The sequence below is a fragment of the Salvelinus fontinalis genome, chromosome 13 (assembly GCF_029448725.1).
Source record: "Salvelinus fontinalis isolate EN_2023a chromosome 13, ASM2944872v1, whole genome shotgun sequence".
Lineage (NCBI taxonomy): Eukaryota > Metazoa > Chordata > Actinopteri > Salmoniformes > Salmonidae > Salvelinus > Salvelinus fontinalis.
Window position 1 is genome coordinate 34555547 of NC_074677.1, and position 24278 is coordinate 34579824.

General features: G+C 41.5%; 1 protein-coding gene across 1 annotated transcript in view; it reads right to left on the reverse strand.

Moving 5' to 3' along the window:
- LOC129868492 (sodium/potassium-transporting ATPase subunit beta-2-like) overlaps nt 1–23638 on the reverse strand; it is a 29658-nt gene extending 6020 nt beyond the window's left edge. The window contains exons 1-5 of the mRNA XM_055942518.1: nt 23105–23638; nt 4068–4196; nt 3781–3879; nt 3477–3682; nt 3257–3316 (exon numbers count right to left, since the gene is read on the reverse strand). Coding sequence (XP_055798493.1) covers nt 3257–3316; nt 3477–3682; nt 3781–3879; nt 4068–4196; nt 23105–23195 — 585 coding nt within the window. The 5' untranslated portion in view covers nt 23196–23638. The remainder of the gene's footprint in view (nt 1–3256; nt 3317–3476; nt 3683–3780; nt 3880–4067; nt 4197–23104) is intronic.
- Between the last annotated feature and the right edge of the window lie 640 nt (nt 23639–24278).

Genomic DNA, 24278 nt, shown 5'->3' on the forward strand with positions numbered 1-24278 from the left:
CTTTGAAAGGACACCATGGCAAATTAGAGTAGACTTGATGGAAATTAAATTTCCTGCATTTACTGCATGTCTATCTCTATACTGTCCTTGTGGACTTGCAATAGTAAACTACTATTTATTGACATTTATTTTAGACAGAGTCTACCTGTACATGCTATGCTACAACGTTATTGCATCTCTCTAGCTTGGAATAGAAAAAGTTGAGGGCACCAGTATGTCACTAGCAACTATACAATACATATCTACTACAATACATATCTATCTGTCACTAAGATCACTACAGTGGCACCCTTACCCACTCATCTTTGCCAACTTTGTACCTCTGAGAGTGGAAAGACAGAATGGATGGTAACAGAAAAGAAGAGAACAACAAAATACACATAGGGTATGAAAGGATGAAATTACATTGTATCACGCAACACAGATGAGCAAAGAAAGACACAGACATAAAGGAAGCTAATGGATGACATAAATGAGAACAAGATTTCAAGATGGCGTAGCAGTGGGGATGTCTGTTTTGATTGTCTTGTCCCGTCCCTTGTATATATCGTTTCTCATCATATATATTTGTAAAAAATAAATAAAAAAATCTAATTTTCCATCTACGGACTGAACATACTCTCCTGCAACCCGCCTCACCCAATGTGGTATGGATCTGTTATTTTTACACTTTCGAACCGTAACCCCCTTCTGAAGCTAGCCAACTAACTAGCTACTAGCTAGTAGTCAGTTAGCCACTGCTAGCGGTCATCACCGTTAACTCAGACTGCCAGCCTCAGCCCGGGCAACTCCTGCCAGCCTGCACAGCGCAATATCGGACTGCTTTTCTGTACCACATCTCCGGATTCCTACCGCAAGCTCTGAAACTTTACACCGGATCATCGCAGCTGCTATCCGAGTGGCTACTCTTGTCTAACGTCTCTGTCCCGAAGCAAGCACCAGTTGCCTGGAGCTAGCCTCGAACTAGGCCCATCTCCCAGCTAGCTGAAGAGATTCCATCAAGCAATCCCTGGGCTTCAATTACCTCTTTTGCCAATTGGCCTGGACCCTTTGCTGCCGACACGGGCCTCACCGATCCATCACGACTGGTCTGCCGACGTAACCGTCCGAGGGGGTTTCAACAGACTCTCCTGTTGCGACGTCCCCCTGAGGCCCATCTGCTAGCCTGCTGCTAACCCCGGCCTGCTAGCCGTGTCTCCAGACTCCACCAACCCGGATGTCCTAGCCGTGTCTGAATCCTGGCTTAGGAAGGCCACCAAAAATCCTGAAATTTCCATCCCTAACTATAACATTTTCCGACAAGATAGAACTGCCAAAGGGGGCGGAGTTGCAATCTACTGCAGAGATAGCTGCAGAGTTCTGTCATGCTATCCAGGTCTGTGCCCAAACAATTCGAGCTTCTACTTTTAAAAATCCACCTTTCCAGAAACAAGTCTCCCACCGTTGCCGCTTGTTATAGACCCCCCTCGGCCCCCAGTTGTGCCCTGGACACCATATGTGAATCATCAATGAACCTACCAGGAACAATCCTAAATCCGTAACCATGGGCACCCTCTTAGATATCATCCTGACCAACCTGCCCTCTAAATACACCTCTGCTGTCTTCAACCAGGATTTCAGTGATCACTGCCGCGGTCAAACGACCACCCCTCATCACTGTCAAACGCTCCCTAAAACATTTAATCGAGCAGGCCTTTCTAATCGACCTGGCCTGGGTATCCTGGAAGGATATTGACCTCATCCCGTCAGTAGAGGAGGCCTGGTTGCTCTTCAAAAGTGCTTTCCTCTCCATCTTAAATAAGCATGCCCCATTCAAAAAATGCAGAACTAAGAACAGATATAGCCCTTGGTTCATCCCAGACTTGACTGCCCTGACCAGCACAAAAACATCCTGTGGCGTTCTGCATGAGCATCGAATAGCCCCCGCGATATGCAACTTTTCAGGGAAGTCAGGAACCAATATACTCAGTCAGTTAGGAAAGTTAAGGCTAGCTTTTTCAAACAGAAATTTGCTTCCTGTAGCACTAATTCCAAAAAGTTTTGGGCACCTACTCCCAGCTGCCCACTGCACTGAGGCTAGGAAACACTGTCACCACCGATAAATCTACGATAATCAATAATTTCAATAAGCATTTTTCCACGGCTGGCCATGCTTTCCACCTGGCTACCCCTACCCTGGCCAACATCTCAGCACCCCCTGCAGCAACTTGCCCAACCCCCCCGCCTTATCTCAGCTCACTGGTCACCATAGCAACACCCACCTGTAGCATGCGTTCCAGCAGGTATATTGCACTGGTATATTGCACCGCCTTTCCTTACAGTTCTCTGCTGCCAATGACTGGAACGAATTGCAAAAATCTCTGAAGCTGGAGTCTTATATCTCCCTCTCTAATTTTAAGCATCAGCTGTCTGAGCAGCTTACCGATCACTGTACCTGTACACAGCCAATCTGTAAATAGCACATCCTCATCCCCATATTATTACTTACACTCTTGTTCTTTTGCACCCCAGTATCTCTACTTGCACATCTGTCACGCCCCGACCATAGAGAGCCTTGTTATTCTCTATTTTGGTTAGGTCGGGGTGTGACTGGGGGAGGGGGGGGGGGGGGGGTGTTCCTATCTAGGTTATTATTTCTATGTTGGCCTGGTATGGTTCCCAATCAGAGGCAGCTATTTATCGTTGTCTCTGATTGGGGATCATATTTAGGCAGCCATTTCCCCACTGGTTTTTGTGGGATCTTGTTTCTGTGTAGTTGCCTGTGAGCACTGCATGAACTTCACTGGTCGTGTATTCTTTATTGATTTTTTTGTTCGGTTCTCTTAAAATAAAAGGATGTGGAACCAATATCACGCTGCGCTTTGGTCTGAGTATAATTACAACGACGATCGGGAAAACATCATCATCTGCACATCTATCACTCCAGTATTAATGCTAAGTTGTAATTATTTTCACCTCTAGGGCCTATTTATTGCCTACCTTCCTACTATTCTACATTTGCACACACTGTACATAAATAGAAAAATCTTTATTTTCTTTTGTGTTATTGACTGTACAATTGTTTATGTGTAACTCTGTGTTGTTGTTTGTGTTCCACTGCTTTGCTTTATCTTGGCCAGGTCACAGTTGTAAATGAGAACTTGTTCTCAACTGGTCTACCTGGTTAAATAAATGTAAAAGATTTGTTATTTTTTTAAGATACAAGATGGGTTAATTCTGAGAGGTGGGGGAATGAATGAGCGAGAGAGAGGCTCACCTTCGCTCCACAAGTGACAAATGGAGCCTGGCCATCCTTTCCTGGCAACATCCCAATGACCTAGAGGGACAGACAGACCTGTGTTAACCTGGCAGTTTCACCCCCAACCCCACTTCATCCCTCCTTAAAACAGATCCATTCAACTGAGAAATGTTGTGATTCTGAAAACAATAAAACAAACAATTCTAAACTCCCCCCCCCCCCTCTGCTTCTACCATACCCGGTTCAGCTTGATGATGATGCATGGCTTGCCAGCCTGGTATCCATAAGTATGGTCATCGAGGCCAGAGCATTCTTGTAGAAGGGTTCGGTTGAACTGGCAGGAGCGCTTGGGGTTGTTCTTCACATCACCACTGTCTGCCTGAATAAAATACTGGTCCGGTGTGCACTCGTCATTCTTCTCAGCCTGCAGAGAGTTGTTGTAGGCTGGATGGGAGAGAAATACAGTTTAACATGTTGTTTTCCCCAATGGAAATGACATTAGAGAGACAGACAGAGACACAAGCTGACAGAAACATACTCACGGGAGAGGAAATTGTCCAGGGTCTTGGTATACATGTCCCAGCTCTCAGTGTTGTGGGTGTTGATCTCCATGGTGTCTCCCCTGGGTCTGATCATCATGCCTGGTGAAAAGAAAGAAAGAGGAGAGGGAGGGATTTTAGCCTTCATCATATGTATACAGTACAATGTGTGATTGTCTGGGGTGTTCACGACTATACAGTAGCAATTGTAAAAATGTTAGTTTGTAATGTGAGGTTTAAGTGTATCAAAACCTCTTAAATGGTGGTATTGGTGTATTAGTGTGTAATACCTGGTGTGCCAAGCCTGTCTTGCCAGGTGGGTTTGTGGTCATCCAAGGTCTGCAGCATGACATACATGGTGAGGCAGAACATGCCTGCTAGGAAGATGTAGAACACTAGGTAGAAGAGCAGGATGAGGCCTGGGAGGGAGACACATCCAGCACACAGACACAGTATTAACATCACACAAGTTCAAAGGAAACGCAACATTCAACGAAATACGGCTATGTCCAAAATGGCACCCTATTACCTAAACAATGGGGCCATTACAGAATATGGCCGTTCCATATTCCCCATTTATACAGAATAGGGTGCCATTTAAGATTTTGCCCAATGTAAAACCAAAGCCTGAAAAGCTGAAAAGTGAAAAGGTCACGTAGAGGAGGTGTTTTATTGTCTAAGACCCAAGACAATACTTAGTTTGGCCACTTTCTGTCTTTATCACACTATACCACACTCTGTCTTTATCACACTATACCACTCTCTCTGTCTTTATCACACTATACCACTCTCTCCGTCTTTATCACAATATACCACTCTCTCTCTGTCTTTATCACACTATACCACACTCTCTCTGTCTTTATCACACTATACCACACTCTCTCTGTCTTTATCACTGTATACCACACTCTGTCTTTATCACACTATACAACTCTCTCTGTCTTTATCACACTATACCACTCTCTCTCTGTATTTATCACACTATACCACTCTCTCTCTGTCTTTATCACACTATAACACTCTCTCTCTGTCTTCATCACACTATACCACACTCTGTCTTTATCAACCATACCACTCTCTCTCTGTCTTTATCACACTATACCACACTCTGTCTTTATCACACTATACCACTCTCTCTCTGTCTTTATCACACTATACCACTCTCTCTGTCTTTATCACACTATACCACTCTCTCTCTGTCTTTATCACACCATACCACTCTCTCTGTCTTTATCACACTATACCACTCTCTCTCTGTCTTTATCACACTATACCACTCTCTCTCTGTCTTTATCACACTATACCACTCTCTCTCTGTCTTTATCACACTATACCACTCTCTCTCTGTCTTTATCACACTATACCACTCTCTCTCTGTCTTTATCACACTATACCACTCTCTCTCTGTCTTTATCACACCATACCACTCTCTCTGTCTTTATCACACTATACCACTCTCTCTCTGTCTTTATCACACTATACCACTCTCTCTCTGTCTTTATCACACTATACCACTCTCTCTCTGTCTTTATCACACTATACCACTCTCTCTCTGTCTTTATCACACTATACCACTCTCTCTCTGTCTTTATCACACTATACCAATCTCTCTGTCTTTATCACACTATACCACTCTCTCTCTGTCTTTATCACACCATACCACTCTCTCTGTCTTTATCACACTATACCACTCTCTCTTTGTCTTTATCACACTATACCACTCTCTCTGTCTTTATCACACTATACCACTCTCTCTCTGTCTTTATCACACTATACCACTCTCTCTGTCTTTATCACACTATACCACTCTCTCTCTGTCTTTATCACACTATACCACTCTCTCTCTGTCTTTATCACACTATACCACTCTCTCTGTCTTTATCACACTATACCACTCTCTCTGTGTCTTTATCACACTATACCACACTCTGTCTTTATCACACCATACCACTCTCTCTCTGTCTTTATCACACTATACCACTCTATCTCTCTGTCTTTATCACACTATACCACACTCTCTCTGTCTTTATCACACTATACCACTCTCTCTCTGTCTTTATCACACTATACCACACTCTGTCTTTATCACACTATACCACTCTCTCTGTCTTTATCACACTATACCACTCTCTCTCTGTCTTTATCACACTATACCACTCTCTCTCTGTCTTTATCACACTGTACCACACTCTGTCTTTATCACACTATACAACTCTCTCTGTCTTTATCACACTATACCACTCTCTCTATGTCTTTATCACACTATACCACTCTCTCTGTCTTTATCACACTATACCACTCTCTCTCTGTCTTTATCACACTATACCACTCTCTCTCTGTCTTTATCACACTATACCACAATCTGTCTTTATCACACTATACCACTCTCTCTGTCTTTATCACACTATACCACACTCTCTCTGTCTTTATCACACTATACCACTCTCTCTCTGTCTTTATCACACTATACCACACTCTGTCTTTATCACACTATACCACTCTCTCTCTGTCTTTATCACACTATACCACTCTCTCTGTCTTTATCACACTATACCACTCTCTCTATGTCTTTATCACACTATACCACTCACTCTGTCTTTATCACACTATACCACTCTCTCTCTGTCTTTATCACACTATACCACTCTCTCTCTGTCTTTATCACACTATACCACACTCTGTCTTTATCACACTATACCACTCTCTCTGTCTTTATCACACTATACCACTCACTCTGTCTTTATCACACTATACAACTCTCTCTCTGTCTTTATCACACTATACCACTCTCTCTCTGTCTTTATCACACGATACCACTCTCTCTCTGTCTTTATCACACTATACCACACTCTGTCTTTATCACACTATACCACTCTCTCTCTGTCTTTATCACACTATACCACACTCTGTCTTTATCACACTATACCACTCTCTCTCTGTCTTTATCACACAATACCACTCTCTATATGTCTGTATCACACTATACCACTCTCTCTCTGTCTTTATCACACTATACCACTCTCTCTCTGTCTTTATCACACTATACCACTCTCTCTCTGTCTTTATCACACTATACCACTCTCTCTCTGTCTTTATCACACTATACCACACTCTGTCTTTATCACACTATACCACTCTCTCTCTGTCTTTATCACACAATACCACTCTCTATATGTCTGTATCACACTATACCACTCTCTCTCTGTCTTTATCACACTATACCACTCTCTCTGTCTTTATCACACTATACCACTCTCTCTGTCTTTATCACACTATACAACTCTCTCTCTGTCTTTATCACACTATACCACTCTCTCTGTCTTTATCACACTATACCACTCTCTCTCTGTCTTTATCACACTATACCACTCTCTCTATGTCTTTATCACACTATACCACACTCTCTCTGTCTTTATCACACTATACCACTCTCTCTCTGTCTTTATCACACTATACCACTCTCTCCGTCTTTATCACAATATACCACTCTCTCTATGTCTTTATCACACTATACCACACTCTCTCTGTCTTTATCACACTATACCACTCTCTCTCTGTCTTTATCACACTATACCACTCTCTCTCTGTCTTTATCACACTATACCACTCTCTCTATGTCTTTATCACACTATACCACTCTCTCTCTGTCTTTATCACACTATACCACTCTCTCTCTGTCTTTATCACACTATACCACACTCTCTCTGTCTTTATCACACTATACCATACTCTCTCTGTCTTTATCACACTATACCACTCTCTCTCTGTCTTTATCACACTATACTACTCTCTCTCTGTCTTTATCACACTATACCACTCTCTGTCTTTATCACACTATACCACTCTCTCTCTGTCTTTATCACACTATACCACTCTCTCTGTCTGTATCACACTATACCACACTCTCTCTTTATCACACTATACCATTCTCTCTGTCTTTATCACACTATACCACTCTCTTTGTCTGTATCACCCTATACCACACTCTGTCTGTATCACACTATACAACTCTCTCTCTGTCTGTATCACCCTATACCACTCTCTCTCAGTCTTTATCACACTATACCACTCTCTCTGTCTGTATCCCACTATACCAATCTCTCTCTGTCTTTATCACACTATAGAACTCTCTCTCTGTCTTTAACACACTATATCACTCACTCTGTCTGTATCACACTATACCAATCTCTCTCTGTCTTTATCACACTATACCACTCTCTCTCTGTCTGTATCACACTATACAACTCTCTCTCTGTCTTTATCACACTATACCACTCTCTCTCTGTCTTTATCACACTATACCACACTCTCTCTGTCTTTATCACACTATACCACACTCTCTGTCTGTATCACACTATACCAATCTCTCTCTGTCTTTATCACACTATACCACTCTCTCTGTCTGTATCACACTATACCACTCTCTCTCTGTCTTTATCACACTATACCACTCTCTCTGTCTGTATCACACTATACCACTCTCTCTGTGTCTTTATCACACTATACCACTCTCTCTCTGTCTGTATCACACTATACCACTCTCTCTCTGTCTTTATCACACTATACCACTCTCTCTGTCTTTATCACACTATACCACTCTCTGTCTTTATCACACTATACCACTCTCTCTCTGTCTGTATCACACTATACCACACTCTCTCTTTATCACACTATACCATTCTCTCTGTCTTTATCACACTATACCACTCTCTCTCTGTCTTTATCACACTATACCACTCTCTCTGTCTTTATCACACTATACCACACTCTCTCTGTCTTTATCACACTATACCACTCTCTTTGTCTGTATCACCCTATACCACACTCTGTCTGTATCACACTATACAACTCTCTCTCTGTCTGTATCACCCTATACCACTCTCTCTCAGTCTTTATCACACTATACCACTCTCTCTGTCTGTATCCCACTATACCAATCTCTCTCTGTCTTTATCACACTATAGAACTCTCTCTCTGTCTTTAACACACTATATCACTCACTCTGTCTGTATCACACTATACCAATCTCTCTCTGTCTTTATCACACTATACCACTCTCTCTCTGTCTGTATCACACTATACCACTCTCTCTGTCTGTATCACACTATACCAATCTCTCTCTGTCTTTATCACACTATACAACTCTCTCTCTGTCTTTATCACACTATACCACTCTCTCTCTGTCTTTATCACACTATACCACACTCTCGCTGTCTTTATCACACTATACGACACTCTCTGTCTGTATCACACTATACCACTCACTCTGTCTGTATCACACTATACCACTCTCTCTCTGTCTTTTTCACACTATACCAATCTCTCTCTGTCTTTATCACACTATACCACTCACTCTGTCTGTATCACACTATACCACTCTCTCTCTGTCTTTATCACACTATATCACTCTCTCTGTCTGTATCACACTATACCACTCTCTCTGTGTCTTTATCACACTATACCACTCTCTCTCTGTCTTTATCACACTATACCACTCTCTCTGTCTGTATCACACTATACCACTCTCTCTCTGTCTTTATCACACTATACCACTCTCTCTGTCTTTATCACACTATACCACTCTCTGTCTTTATCACACTATACCACTCTCTCTGTCTTTATCACACTATACCACACTCTGTCTGTATCACACTATACCAATCTCTTTCTGTCTTTATCACACTATACCACTCTCTGTCTTTATCACACTATACCACTCTCTTTCTGTATCACCCTATACCACTCTGTCGGTCTGTATCACACTATACCACTCTCTCTCTGTCGGTATCACACTATACCATACCAACAATTAAAAGTGAAAAGACACTCTCTCTCTCTCTCTTACACATTTCTCTAAATAGAAATCTAAAAACATGTTAAAATGATATTGACTATTTGTGGAAACATTAATTGGATATGCACACTCCTCCTCTGCACTCACACTACCGACCACACACAACCTGCAAACAAACGCACATGCCCTTCGCCCATTGTTAAACAGGGCTGATTAATCTAGGGTTGAATGTCTGGTCTTTGTTCAAATTAATTATCAAGTAACACCAACAATGGGGGAGAGAGCCGAGAAGAGGGGAAGTGTGAAAGAGAGGGAGGAAGGAGTGCTGACAGAAGGGAAGAGGGGAGGAGGAGAGAAGCCCCCTGGAGATTAGGTCAAGGGATTTGGAGCCATGTACAGAAGCCCACTACAAATACCAACAGTGTATCATACCAGTATAGACAGGCCCCAAAGGGAACTACTATTGTTATTTTGTTTTTGTATTTTACCCCCCTTTTTCTCCCCAATTTCGTGATACCAATTGCGATTTTGTCTCATTGCTGCAACTCCCCAACGAGCTCGGGAGAGGCAAAGGTTGATTGATGCAACCTCTGAAACATCTTCTTAACACCAACCACACCAATGTGTTGGAGGAAACATCGTTCAACTGACGACCAGGGTCAGCTTGCAGGCACCTGGCCCGCCACAAGGAGTGGCTAGAGTGTGATATAAAGCCACCCCGGCCAATTGTACACCCCCCTATGGGGTGTGATGCAGTGCCTTAGACCGCTGTGCCACTCGGGAGGCCAGAAAGGCTATTGTTTAAATCATCTTTTGGATTGACAACATAAAATCACCTCAGCTGCTAAATATTATATGATCATAGAGCAAGTGGGATATACAATTTAGAGTCAAAAATAATGAATTAAGCAGGTGAGTTGACTGAGCCTATCAATAGCCCTCCTTGCCTTCCTCTGCCCTCTCAGCATGGACAACTGAGGCCAGTCCTGGAGCGTAGGCCTGCTGTGTCTCTGCTGGATGGGCCCCTTTGCGGAGCTCCACCCCTGGGCCCTGTCGACACCATGGGGGCTCCCTTTGTCAGCAGGCCCAGTGCTGCGTAGGGCCATGGGCAGACATAACCGAATGCCAAGAAGAAGCTTCTCCACAGATTACGGTTACAAACACTGGACCTACTTGGTGAGTGAGAGTAAATGGTTGAGTGTGACGGTCTGCCAGTCCCCAGGGTGGGGAATCTACGTTGAAATGTAACCTCATACAGAGGAGCGTAAGAGGAAAGGAGAGGAGAGCAGAGCGGCATCCTGTGGGGTGATATGGAAAGGGCTGCTGTGGCACACAGTGCAAGAAGGAAAAACCCTGCTGAGTAATCAGAGATAGTGTACAGGCCCTGCGTCTAGCCCTGGCTGAGACTATTGTTCTGGTCTAACCAATGCAGTGAGGGACCATCATGGAGGAGATTATTTATTTGACTTTATGGGCCATCATGGTGACCAGATCCCCCCCCCCCCAGAGACAGACTGAGTGTTGTGTGCAGACCCAGGTCAGGAGGTGTAGAGAGGGTCACCTTTCCCCTGGCAACACCAGGAGGGTATCCAGTTTACTAGCTATCCTGCCTGACCTCTCATCACCATGCCCCTCTCTCTTTCACTCTTCCTCCGCCTCACTCTTTTCATCCCCCCATCACATGGAGAGTTGAAAGCAAATAATAAAATGGTGGGACAGAATAGGCCGTCAGCGTCCTGTGCTTTCCCTCCTACAATGGCAACATGGACGTCTTTGAAAAGAGGATAGTATTCAAACATCAATGAATACTGTGGACGCTGATTTGAATCTGGGTTATCAAACAGAGGCTGTGAATGGAAAATATAGTAAGGATAAAATAATATGTATGTGCTGTGGCTGTTCTAATATTCATGTACTTTTGAAATTGCCAAGGGATCTAAGAACTATTTCCATAATTGTACAACACACACACACACACACACACTTGCATATCCATAAGGAACAGTAGTGAATTTCTACCCCAGCTAATTTCAGCAGTGTGCGCTATAATAGAAAAAGATGCAATTACATTAACTAGGGTCCTTTGTGCATGAGATTGGTCAATTTCTCTCATTCACTTTCACTTGTACAGTGCATTCGGAACGCTTTACTGTATTCCGACCCCTTTACTGTTACGTTACAGTGTCATTCTAAAATGGATTCAATTGTTTTCCCCCTCATCAATCTACACACAATACCCCATAATGAAAAAGAAAAAACAGGCTTTTGAAAATGTTTGCAAATGCATGAAATAAAATAAAATGAAACCGTAATTCATTACATAAAGTTGAAGTCGGAAGTTTACATACACCTTAGCGAAATACATTTAAACTCCGTTTTTCACAATTCCTGACATTTAATCTGAGTACAAATTCCCTGTCTTAGGTCAGTTAGGATCACCACTTTATTTTAAGAATGTGAAATGTCAGAATAATAGTAGAGAGAATAATTTATTTCAGCTTTTATTTCTTTCATCACATTCCCAGTGGGTCAGAAGTTTACATACACTCAATTAGTATTTGGGATCATTGCCATTAAATTGTTTAACTTGGGTCAAACATTTCAGGAAGCCTTCCACAAGCTTCCCACAATAAGTTGGGTGAAGTTTGTCCCATTCCTACTGACAGAGCTGGTGTAACTGAGTCAGGTTTGTAGGCCTCCTTGCTCGCACACAGATTTTCAGTTCTGCCCACAAATTTTCTATAGGATTGAGGTCAGGGCTTTGTGATGGCCACTCCAAAAACTTGACTTGGTTGTCCTTAAGCCATTTTGCCACAACTTTGGAAGTATGCTTGGGGTCATTGTTCATTTGGAAGACCCATTTGCGACCAAGCTTTAACTTCCTGACTGATGTCTTGAGATGTTGCTACAATATATCCACATAATGATGCCATCTATTTTGTGAAGTGCACCAGTCCCTCCTGCAGCAAAGCACCTCCACAACATGATGCTGCCACCCCGTGCTTCACGGTTGGGATGGTGTTCTTCCAAACATAACGATGGTCATTAGACCAGAAGACATTTCTCCAAAAAGTACAATCTTTGTCCCCATGTGCAGTTGCAAACCGCTTTTTTTATGGCGGTTTTGGAGCAGTGGCTTCTTCCTTGCTGAGCGGCCTTTCAGGTTATGTCGATATAGGACTCGTTTTATTGTGGATATAGATACTTTTGTACCTGTTTCCTCTAGCATCTTCAAAGGGTCCTTTGCTGTTGTTCTGGGATGGATTTGCACTTTCGCACCAAAGTACGTTCATCTCTAGGAGACAGAAAGCGTTTCCTTCCTGAGCGGTATGACGGCTGCGTGGTCCCATGGAGTTTATACTTGCGTACTATTGTTTGTACAGATTAACATGGTACCTTCAAGCATTTGGAAAATTGCTCCCAAGGATGAACCAGACTTGTGGAGGTCTACAATTTTTTTTCTGAGGTCTTGGCTAATTTCTTTTGATTTTACCATAATGTCAAGCAAAGGGGCACTGACTTTGAAGGTAGGCCTTGAAATACATCCACAGGTACACCTCCAATTGACTCAAATTATGTCAATTAGCCTATCAGAAGCTTCTAAAGCCATGAAATAATTTTCTGGAATAGAAAAAGCTGATTAAAGGCACAGTCAACTTACTGTATGTAAACTTCTGACCCACTGGAATTGTGATACAGTGAATTACAAGAAAAACCTTTGTCAGCGATAACAGCCTCGAATATTCTCGGGTATGACGCTACAAACTTGGCACACCTGTATTTGGGGAGTTTCTCCCATTCTTCTCTACAGATCCTCTCAAGCTCTGTCAGGTTGGATGGGGAGCATCACTGCACAGCTATTTTCAGGTCTCTCCAGAGATGTTCGATCGGGTTCAAGTCCGGGCTCTTGCTGAGTCACTCAAGTACATTCAGAGACTTGTCCCGAAGCCACTCCTGCGTTGTCTTGGCTGTGTGCATAGGGTCGTTGTCCTGTTGGAAGATTAACCTTTTCCCCAATCTGAGGTCCTGAGCCCTCTAGAGCAGGTTTTCATTATGAATCTCTCTGTACTTTGCTCCGTTCATCTTTCCCTCGATCCTGACTAGTCTCCTAGTTCCTGCCACTGAAAAACATCCCCACAGCATAATGCTGCCACCACTATGCTTCACCGTAGGGATGGTGCCAGGTTTCCTCCAGACGTGATGCTTGGCATTCAGACCAAAGAATTCCATCTTGATTTGAGAGTTCTTTAGGTGCCTTTTGGCAAACTCCAAGCAGGCTGTCATGTGCCTTTTACTGAAGAGTGGCTTCTTGGTCATCACCTTGACCAAGGCCCTTCTCCCCTGATTGCTCAGTTTGGCCAGGCGGTCTGCTCTAGGAAGAGTCTTGGTGGTTCCAAACTTCTTTAATTTAAGAATGATGGAGGCCACTGTGTTCTTGGGGACCTGCACACATTTTTGGTACCCTTCCCCAGATCTGTGCCTCAACACAATCTAGTCTCGGAGCTCTACGGACAATTCCTTCGACCTCATGGCTTGTTTTTTACTCTGACGTGTACGGTCAACTATGGGACCTTATATAGACAGATGTGTGCCTTTCCAAATAATGTCCAATAAATTGAATTTACCACAGGTGGACTCCAATCAAGTTGTAGAAATATCTCAAGGATAATGATCAATGGAAACAGGATGTACCTGAGCTCAATTTCGAGTCTCATAGCAAAGGGTCTGAATACTTATGTAATTAAGGTATATGTACAGTATATATATATATATATATATATATATATATATATATATATATATCCATTTTAGAATAAGGCTATAACGTAACAACATGAGGGGTCTGAATACTTTCCGAATACACTGTATATGTCCACACTTACCGTAAATTAGATTTGGTAGCTACTAGCTTGTATAACTTAATGACCTGGATTTGTCTTTCTTCGCAATTTGTTTATTTTTGTTTTTGATCGTTGTTTTTGATCGTATTTTTGTTTTTGATCGCCTCTAACAAAAAAAAAGTCAACGTCGGAGGTGTGGATGGGCATGAGTCTCGACAGATCTCAACATGTGATCTTTAACCAGAGATCACCTTTGTTTCAAATACTAAAACTATTTGGTGGAATCTGATTTGTGGCTACCTGAATGGGCAAGCAACATTTTGTCCCTATTTTTATTTATATTTTATTGTCTTCAAGACACGTTAAATTACTTTGACTCTAGTGTTCCATTTGTAGGCCTACATGCGCATTTGTGGAGGGAAAAAAAACAAAAACAAGCCAGGCATCACACAGTTCTTCTCCATAAATTCCCTTTCCCCTCTGTGTCTCACTCGCTCAATTGCGTTCTGACCACTCCCTCTACACACGTGTCCAGAGTGCACACACACACACTCAGTAAAAGGCACATGACAGCCCGCTTGGAGTTGCCAAAAGGTACCTAAAGGATTCCGACCATGAGAAACAAGATTCTCTGGTCTGATGAAACCAAGATAGAACTCTTTGGCCTGAATGCCAAGATCCACGTCTGGAGGAAGCTTGGTGGTGGCAGCATCATGCTGTGGGGATGTTTTTCATCAGCAGGGACTGGGAGACTAGTCACGATTGAGGGAAAGATGAACAGAGCAAAGTACATAGAGATCCTTGATGAAACCCTGCTCCAGAGCACTCAGACTGGGGTGAAGGTTCACCTTCCAACAGGACAACGACCCTATGCACACAGCCAAGACAACGCAGAAGTGGCTTCGGGACAAGTTTCTGAATGTCTTTGAGTGGCCCAGCCAGAGCCCGGACTTGAACCCGATCGAACATCTCTGGAGAGACCTGACAGAGCTTGAGAGGATCTTCAAAGAAGAATGGGAGAAACTCCCCAAATACAGGTGTGCCAAGCTTGTAGCGTCATATGCAAGTTGATATTATGGTTTCAATAAATCAATCATAAAATGGCACTTGTTTTTTTATTGACTGAATATATATGGGGCAATTTAGCAATTAGGATTTGTTATCTGTAATGGTTATAATAAATTAGGCATTGATGTGCACTTGTGTTCTAAAAAATATATTATGTTTATTTGCATGAAATGGTTAAAACAATTCACCAAAAAATAATACACCATTTTTTTACACAGCCACTTTCAGATAAAGTCAGGTGCCCCTGTGTGTGTGTGTGTGATTGATTATGGCGGGTTGATAAGGGAATTTATATGTTTATGGTAATGACTAAAGAATTCCACCCTGAAATGTAATTATTAAGACTATGTAACATATATAATGAATTAGAATGATAAACTTCAGTCTAATAAGGTTTGGTTGAGACAAGTAGAAATGTGTGTGTGTGACTAAGAAAATACAGAGAACAATTAAACTGTGTATGACCTGACCTGGTTAGAACTCTGAGAAACTTACGACAGGCCTGGGAGTCCTGTCAAGGTTCCTCTAATCTTGGGAGGAGGGAACTGCCAGCTTGGAAGTGATAAACGAGTGGTGAGAACTATGAGGAAAGATACATCCCACCTACTGTTTGTGTGTATGTATGTGCGTGCATTAGGTAGGGAGGGAGTGAGTTATAAAATGGTATGTCTTTGTATTATGGACTTTAGAACGTTCTCTGAATAAACTGTACTAACTTTTTGCATAAGCTGAGTCTTTGCCTAATTATTATTAAACCCAGGGTCTTACAAACGTCGGGGATTGGTCAAAGCTTAAGTAATTCTTAGTTATCATCATTGGGATTGAAAATTCTCGTGACACGGGTGACATCTCAAATCATTGAATTTACATTGATTAGAGATTACATCTGAAACCATTCTGATTAAATTCAGCAAAATCAATTAAAGGGAATGTTCTCAACGTCATTAGAAAAGAGCCATATGCCATTAGACTGCTAAATAGCTAACAGAACGGCTACATGGACTATCTGTATTTAATTATATGCATACTCACAGGACTCTACACACTGACACACACTGACACTCCAACACACACATAACTACCACTGCATTGGTTGACATGACTGACCAGTGGCTCAATGCTACGGATAATGGCAAGTTTGTGGGTGTACTATTGTAGTACACTATAGTGGATCATGAAATAATTTTGACAAAATTAATGCATTATGGTTTTAAGGAGGTAGCATTGAATTGGGTACAGTCATATCTAACTGACAGGAAACAGTCCACCTATATCAATGGTTAATTTTCTTCCCCTCATGTGTTAAACTGTGGAATACCGCAGGGCAGCTGCCTTGGGCCACTTCTCTATTTAATATATACCAACGACCTTCCCTATGCCTTAGCTGAAACTCAAGCTACTATATTTGCAGATGATACTACAATTTATGCAGCAAGACAATCGGTTCAACAGGTACAGCAAGCTTTACAGGGAGCTTTGGCGAATATTAGGGAGTGGGTTTGCCAAAACAAACTTGTTTTAAACACCAAGAAAACCAAAGTTATGTTGTTCTGTTCCACTAGGAAAAGGCCAAAACAGCATGGGATACAATTAAGTATGGGAGGAGTACAAATTGAAGAAGTGGCAGAAACCAAACTATTGGGAGTGCAGCTAGACAACTGCTTATCATGGTCATCTCAAATAACTAATCTATGTAAAAAAAAAAAAAAAAAACAGCATGCATAATCAGAAGGATAGCTAAATATTTACCAGGAAAAATTCTTCAGCAAATAACACAAGCATTAATTGCGAGTCAGGTGAACTACTGTTCTGTGGTCTGGGGAAATGCATCATCAAGTAAAGTTAGGAGGCTGCAGAATGCACAGAACAAAGCAGCAAGGATTGTTTTAAGGTGGAGATATGGTTCTTCTGTTGCAGTCATGTGCAATGTTCTTGGTTGGTCATCAATCGATAAGATAATTGAAAGGAACATGCTTATTTTATTTCATAATATACATCATTTAAAACGGCCAAGTTCTATTCACAACGGTATTCAGTTGATAAGAGACAGACATTCCGTAAATACTAGGAATAGATTGTCCACCATCTATGCGTTGTCCTGACAGAAAAGCGAAATAGGCAAAAGAACATTTCGATTTAGAGCAATAAAGAAATTGAATAAATTAACTGAGCAAACCAGAAACCTTTCAATATATAAATTTAAACCTTATTTTAAAACAATTTAAATATAATACATAGAAATGTTGTGGGACTATAGTAGATGAAGAATCAATATTTTTTTAGATTGAGTATTTATTGGGTCATTATGTTAGTATATTATGTATGTTTGTAATAGTGTGTTATATGTGGAAATGTGTTCGTATTATAAATTGTATTTTAATGTTTAAGGCCTATTGGAAGATTAGTCTAAATGGGGACTAAAAGAGATCAAAATAAAATAAAATAAAAATAAAAACATGCACACACATTTATACTGACATTTATACACACGCACACACTCACATACAATCATCATTTATGCTGCTGCTACTTTGTTTATCCTATATCCTGATGCCTAGTCACCTTACCCCTATACCTATCTACCTCTATCACTCCAGTATCCCTGTCACCTTAACCCTATACATATCTACCTCTGTCACTCCAGTATCCCTGTCACCTTAACCCTATACATATCTACCTCTATCACTCCAGTATCCCTGAACATTGTAAATATGGTATTGGAACTGACTCTGTATATAGTATGCTTACTTTCTCGTGTTCTTCTTATTTCTTAATGTGTGTTTGTTCTACCTTATGTTATGTTTAGCACTACATTGATATTGATTACTGCATTGTTCGGTTTGGAGAAAGAAATGCATTTCACTACACTTCTGCACTTGAAATTAAAAGCTTTCTTGATATGCGCATAATTATTTTCATGAACATTTGAAATAGTTTCAGGTCGGGTGTTTATGACGTAGCGGTCATCATTTCAAAGCTCGGATGTTAGATACATTATCATATATTATGGCAGATCTTGGTGGTGCAGATTATCGTGCTGATCTTGACACTTAGCAGATATAATTTTTCTCTTATCAAAATAATTCTTCACTGAAACAAAACCTGCATTGTAACATTGATTGCAACCTAATAGCATGTAGTTGAAATCAATAGCACAAACCCACTACTTTTGCGTTTTGTATAGGCTTTTAATAATAGGCCTTATCAACGCTGAGGCTATTTGAAGTAACAACCGGCCCTCAAATCTCGCTCTGTACCAGAAGACAGGTTAAAGTAATGAATATTCAATCTCAAGAGGCCCACTGTAGCCTTTACAAAGTACAACAGAGAATAGTATTTTAAATGGTGGTCAATGCCATATTAATTTAATTTAAAATACACTACATGACCAAAGGAATGTGGTTTAATATGGTATGTGCATTAATATGGAGTTGGTCCCCCCTTTGCTGCCAAAACAGCCTCTGCTCTTCTGGGAAGGCTTTCTACTAGATGTTGGAACATTGCTGCAGGGACTTGTTTCCATTCCGATTAGTGAGGTCGGGCACTAATGTTGGGCTCGCAGTCGGTGTTCCAATTCATCCCAATGGTGTTCGATGGTGTTGAGGTCAGGGCTCTGTGCAGGCCAGTCAAGTTCTTCCACACCGATCTCGACAAACCATTTCTGTATGGACCTCGCATTGTGCACGGGGGTATTGTCATGCTGAAACAGGAAAGGGTCTTCGCCAAACTGTTGCCACAATGTTGGAAGCACAGAATCGTCTAGAATGTTATTGTGTGCTGTAGCGTTAAGATTTCCCTTCACTGGAACTAGTGAAAATCTAGCCCAAACCATGAAAAACAGCCCCAGACATTATTCCTCTTCCACCAAACTTTACAGGTGTCACTATGCATTTGGGCAGTATGCATTCATTCATCTGTCGGACTGCCAGATGGTGAAGCGTGATTCATCACTCCAGAGAACTTGTTTCCACTGCTCCTGAGTCAAATGGTGATGAGCTTTACACCACTCCAGCCGACAGTTCTTGTGCTGATGTTGCTTCCAGAGGCAGTTTGGAACTCGGTAGTGAGTGTTGCAACCGAGGACAGACAATTTTTACACGGTACGTGCCTCAGCACTCGGCGGTCCCGTTCTGTGAGCTTGTGTGGCGTACCACTTCACGACTGAGCCGTTGTTACTCCTAGACGTTTCTACTTCACAATAACAGCATTTACAGTTGACCGGGGCGGCTCTAGCAGGGTAGAAATTTGACAAACTGACTTGTTGGTAAGGTGGCATCCTATGACGGTGCCACCTTGAAAGTCACTGAGCTTTCCAGTATGGGCCATTCTACCGCCAATGTTTGTCTATGGAGATTGAATAGCTGTGTGCTCGATTTTATATACCTGTCAGCAACGGGTGTGGCTGAAATAGCCAAATCCACTAATTTGAAGGGGTGTCCACATACTTTTGTATATATAGTGTAGTTCCACTGCCTCAACCCTTATGTCCCAACCTGGTCTCAAAGCATTTAGGAATATTCTGTACATAAATGTACATAGGCCGTCATTGTAAATAAGAGTTTGTTCTTAACTGATTTGCCTAGTTAAATGTCAAATAAAAAAATCTGATACACTCCATTTAATTTTTTTATTTCACCTTTATTTAACCAGGTAGGCCAGTTGAGAACAAGTTCTCATTTACAATTGCGACCTGGCCAAGATAAAGCAAAGCAGTGCGACACAAACAACACAGAGTTACACATGGGATAAACAAACGTACAGGCAATAACACAATAGAAAAATCGATATACAGTGTGTGCAAATGTAGTAAGATTAGGGAGGTAGGGCAATAAATAGGCCATAGTGGCGAAATAAATCAAATTTAGCATTAACACAATAGAAGAATACATTTCTTAGCAAAGTATGTAATGGTCATAAGCAAATTTTCTCTGTCAGGATCAAGAACAAAGTCCTGCTGGGCATTAAGAAGATAAATACCTAGGATAGGATAAAGCAATCCTTCTGCCCCCCCCCCTTAAAAGATTTAGATGCACTATTGTAAAGTGGCTGTTCCACTGGATGTCATAAGGTGAATGCACCAATTTGTAAGTCGCTCTGGATAAGAGCGTCTGCTAAATGACTTAAATGTAATGTAATGTAAATTAACACTGGAGTGATAGATGTGCAGAAGATGAATGTGAAAGTAGAGATACTGGGGTGCAAAGGAGCAAATAAATAAATAACAATATGGGGATGAGGTAGTTGGTTGGGCTATTTACAGATGGGCTGTGTCAATGATCGGTAAGCTGTTCTGACAGCTGATGCTTAAAGTTAGTGAGGGAGATATGACTCCAGCTTCAGTGATTTTGATTTTAGATTTTTGCAATTCCATGTAGTATGACATGTTATGTTTCGTATGGCATGCATTCATTGGTGGATGTATGTGACAAATTTACAAAATGTAAAATATGTTACAAATATTAAAAATGTATAATATGTTACGAATTCCAATTTGTTGTTGCTAATGTTAGGTAGGCTAGGGGTTAGTGTTAGAGGTTAAGCTTAGGGTTACGGTTAGGAGTTAGGTTGAAGGATTAACTTTAGGGTTTGGGGAAGGGTTAGCTAAAAGGATTAAGGTTAGGGGAAGGGTTAGCTAAAAGGATTAAGGTTAGGGGAAGGGTTAGCGAAAAGGATTAAGGTTAGGGGAAGGTTTAGCTAACATGCTAAGAAGTTGCAAAGTAGCTCAAAAATAATAAGTAGTTGCAAAGTTGCTAATTAGCTAAATTTGTGCAAGATGGGATTTGAACATGCAACCTTTAGGTTGATAGAAGTTTGCGTTATATGCCCACCCATCCACCCTTCTTTGCCTTAAGTAACCTTTTGTCTGATGCAACCATACCAAATGTAACATATTATACTAATTTAAGTGTCTCGGATTGACCATTTACTATGTTTCGTCTAGACTATGAGATCAGGTTGTATGTCCAGACGCATTGCGCATAAAACTCGGTAACATAAATGAATAAATACAAAATAATAATATAGGCAAAATGTCGTGAGCTCACTCAAGCTCAAACCACACATAATGGCACATTTGAGCTTCACCACCGCCTTGCACTGGACAGCAACCAATCTTATTAACTGATGCTCGGGTGAGGCAGAAGCTTTAAATTGCGCATTATAGGCTATGCTACAATCTGTTCACAAATTCTACATTTCCGCCTGGTCAAATTGACTCTTTACGCATTCCTAAGTGTACAATTTAAGGATGCTCATGACATCATTGCAAAGCCTGTAGATAACGAGATGCTGCGGACCTGCTAATTTAAAAATAAAATAACTTTGACCATTTATCTCAAACTATGAAGCCGAAGTAGTAAAATTCTAATTAAATGCAGTAACTGCATGCAGGCGGGTGTCCGGTGCCACTGGAAAAACAGACATATTGGCTGGGTTCTTATCTAGCGTGAGTGAGAACGTTATCATTGAGTTTTTGCTTTGCTTCTTCTCCACTGCAGTGTATTTCTGGAGGCTTGGACTGGGAATATATCGTGCACATTAACGGGTTGGATAGTCAGCCAGTCATGAAATTGGCTGCTAAGTAAAGTTACTACTAGTAGCTAGCTAATATCGATGAGACAAAACTAAAATGAGGAGCGTTTGTCAATTGTCATGACTCGTGCATGTTATGCATACCTAACTAGCTATATATATAGCTTGTGGCAAGGCAGAAACAGTGTCTGTCACTCTTCATCAGCATAAATAAAAACAAATATTGATGAGAGAACGACATCACCACTTTGTGCAAATTAAAGACCCGAGCCAGCTAGTTGTTGTCAATGACAAATCTGATTTGAATAACATGTGTTTTACGGTCGGTACTGACTGCGCAGTCTAAAGTGACTGATTAAACAGCTAACTGTTGAGCATTTTGAACATGACAACTTTCAAGCAACCATAATACTACAAGTTAGCTAGTTAGCTAACTATTATCGAATTAGGCATTTGTTTCATAACCCAAATAAGGTTACACGCTAGCTTAATCTAGCCGGCATAATACTTTATAACCTTTTGTCGATCTGTAATGCTAGCTATCTATGCCATACCAACCTGCCTACACTGTGTGAAATTGCGGGCTATTCTTTGGGTTGCTGAAATCAGTAGTTTTTGATGAAAAACTGAATTGTGTGTGGCGTCGGATCTCCAGTCCGCACACACTAGTCACTGCTCAACTCCATCGTAAATCGTAGAGTTGAGTTTAATCCGCTAGCTGCCCATCCAACCAGCTAGCAATGGGCACCTAGCTAGCTAAATACTTATACTACAGAAAATACATTATTCAAGTCCAAGTTGAATATTAGTAGTGCTGTTAGTAAATGATCTATTATACAGACATTTCAAATCGCACGAATACTTTTTAAACCTACAAATATAGCATGTTAATTTCAAGCAAAACACATGTAATTGAATTGATTTCCCGAAGTTCTGAAGATTTCTTTACCCTTCGTGGTTGTTGCTAAACTAAACAATGGGCCTCACGTCATTGATGACACAAACCTGTCTTCCTCCATGGTTTTAGAGGTAGAGGGGCCATATGTGCTGCATTGCTGCAGGCGACCACCACTAGGTCAACGACTAGACTCACCCCAGCTGCTCGCTGTCCTGCCACAAAATTCCCGCGTACTGGGGTTCCATATGGTGTCCCTCCAAGTGCTCTTCTCGGCATCTTTTGCCATTTCTAGATGTTTTTATAACCGGGCTTTATAGCCTAATGTAGATAGTCGTTAGGGTGATATGTGAAATATCGAGCTGTGAGGTAGGCATACACTGCAAAACTTGTTACATAGTTGTTCTGGAAACTAACGGGTGCCAATTACTCCGATAGAAAGCAGAAAACCGCTATCAAGCGCACAAATGAAGAGCTGCTTTGCAAGAAGGATGAACATCTGGCAGCTCCTTGCTAGGGTATCTAATTACAGTTAATGTTGACACTACACTCAGTACAACCCCGGCATCTGCCGTTCTCGTCCGCATGCCGCAGAGTTTTGATGAGTGATGCAGAAATGTAGTGATACTGCAGTAAAGCGCTCTCTCTTCATCTCTCTCTCTCTTTACCAGTCTCTCTCTCGCTCATCGTCACTCAAACCTCACCCCTACTCACCCATCACTCTCTAACCAATCGTATGCCCCCTACAACCTGTGTTGTTCAGTAAACGTCCAAGCAAGGACTTGAGTGACAAGCATTCCAGCTAATTATAAGCACTGGAGATTCCAACTGCAGCCTGTGCATGTGTCTAAAGACAGTGGTGCCACAGAAATATATAAAATATTTGGTGGGAGTAAAATGAGAGTCTTGAACATAGCTCATAGTCACATCCATCTGAATGAAATGTCTCCCCCTTCAACATCCCCTTCCTGAAACCCACACGTGAATAATGCAGATTCCCCGAGGATGTGTTTATTATGTCGCGGTTAATTCCCCTGCAGTCCTCTAAACCTGACTGTCACAAGGGAAGGAAGAGGAAGGAGAGCCATATGGAGCTGACTCACACAATATCAATATGATGCTTATTTGCACACAACTGGCAACTGGATGTCAATGATAACGTAGCTTACTGTAGAAGAGGCTAGCCAACAAGGAAAAGCAGGGTGATCTGATTATAGGCAGAGTCAGTATAAAGCCTGTCCAGATCTTTTGGGAAGTTGCCTTGGTTAAATTGATCCCTGCATTGCGTGGCAGTGGTGTCTGGTCTACCAGTCAGTCTAATGGCAATGCAGGGTCAAGTCTAAAGGCTGATGGATTACTCTGCAGTAGTCCT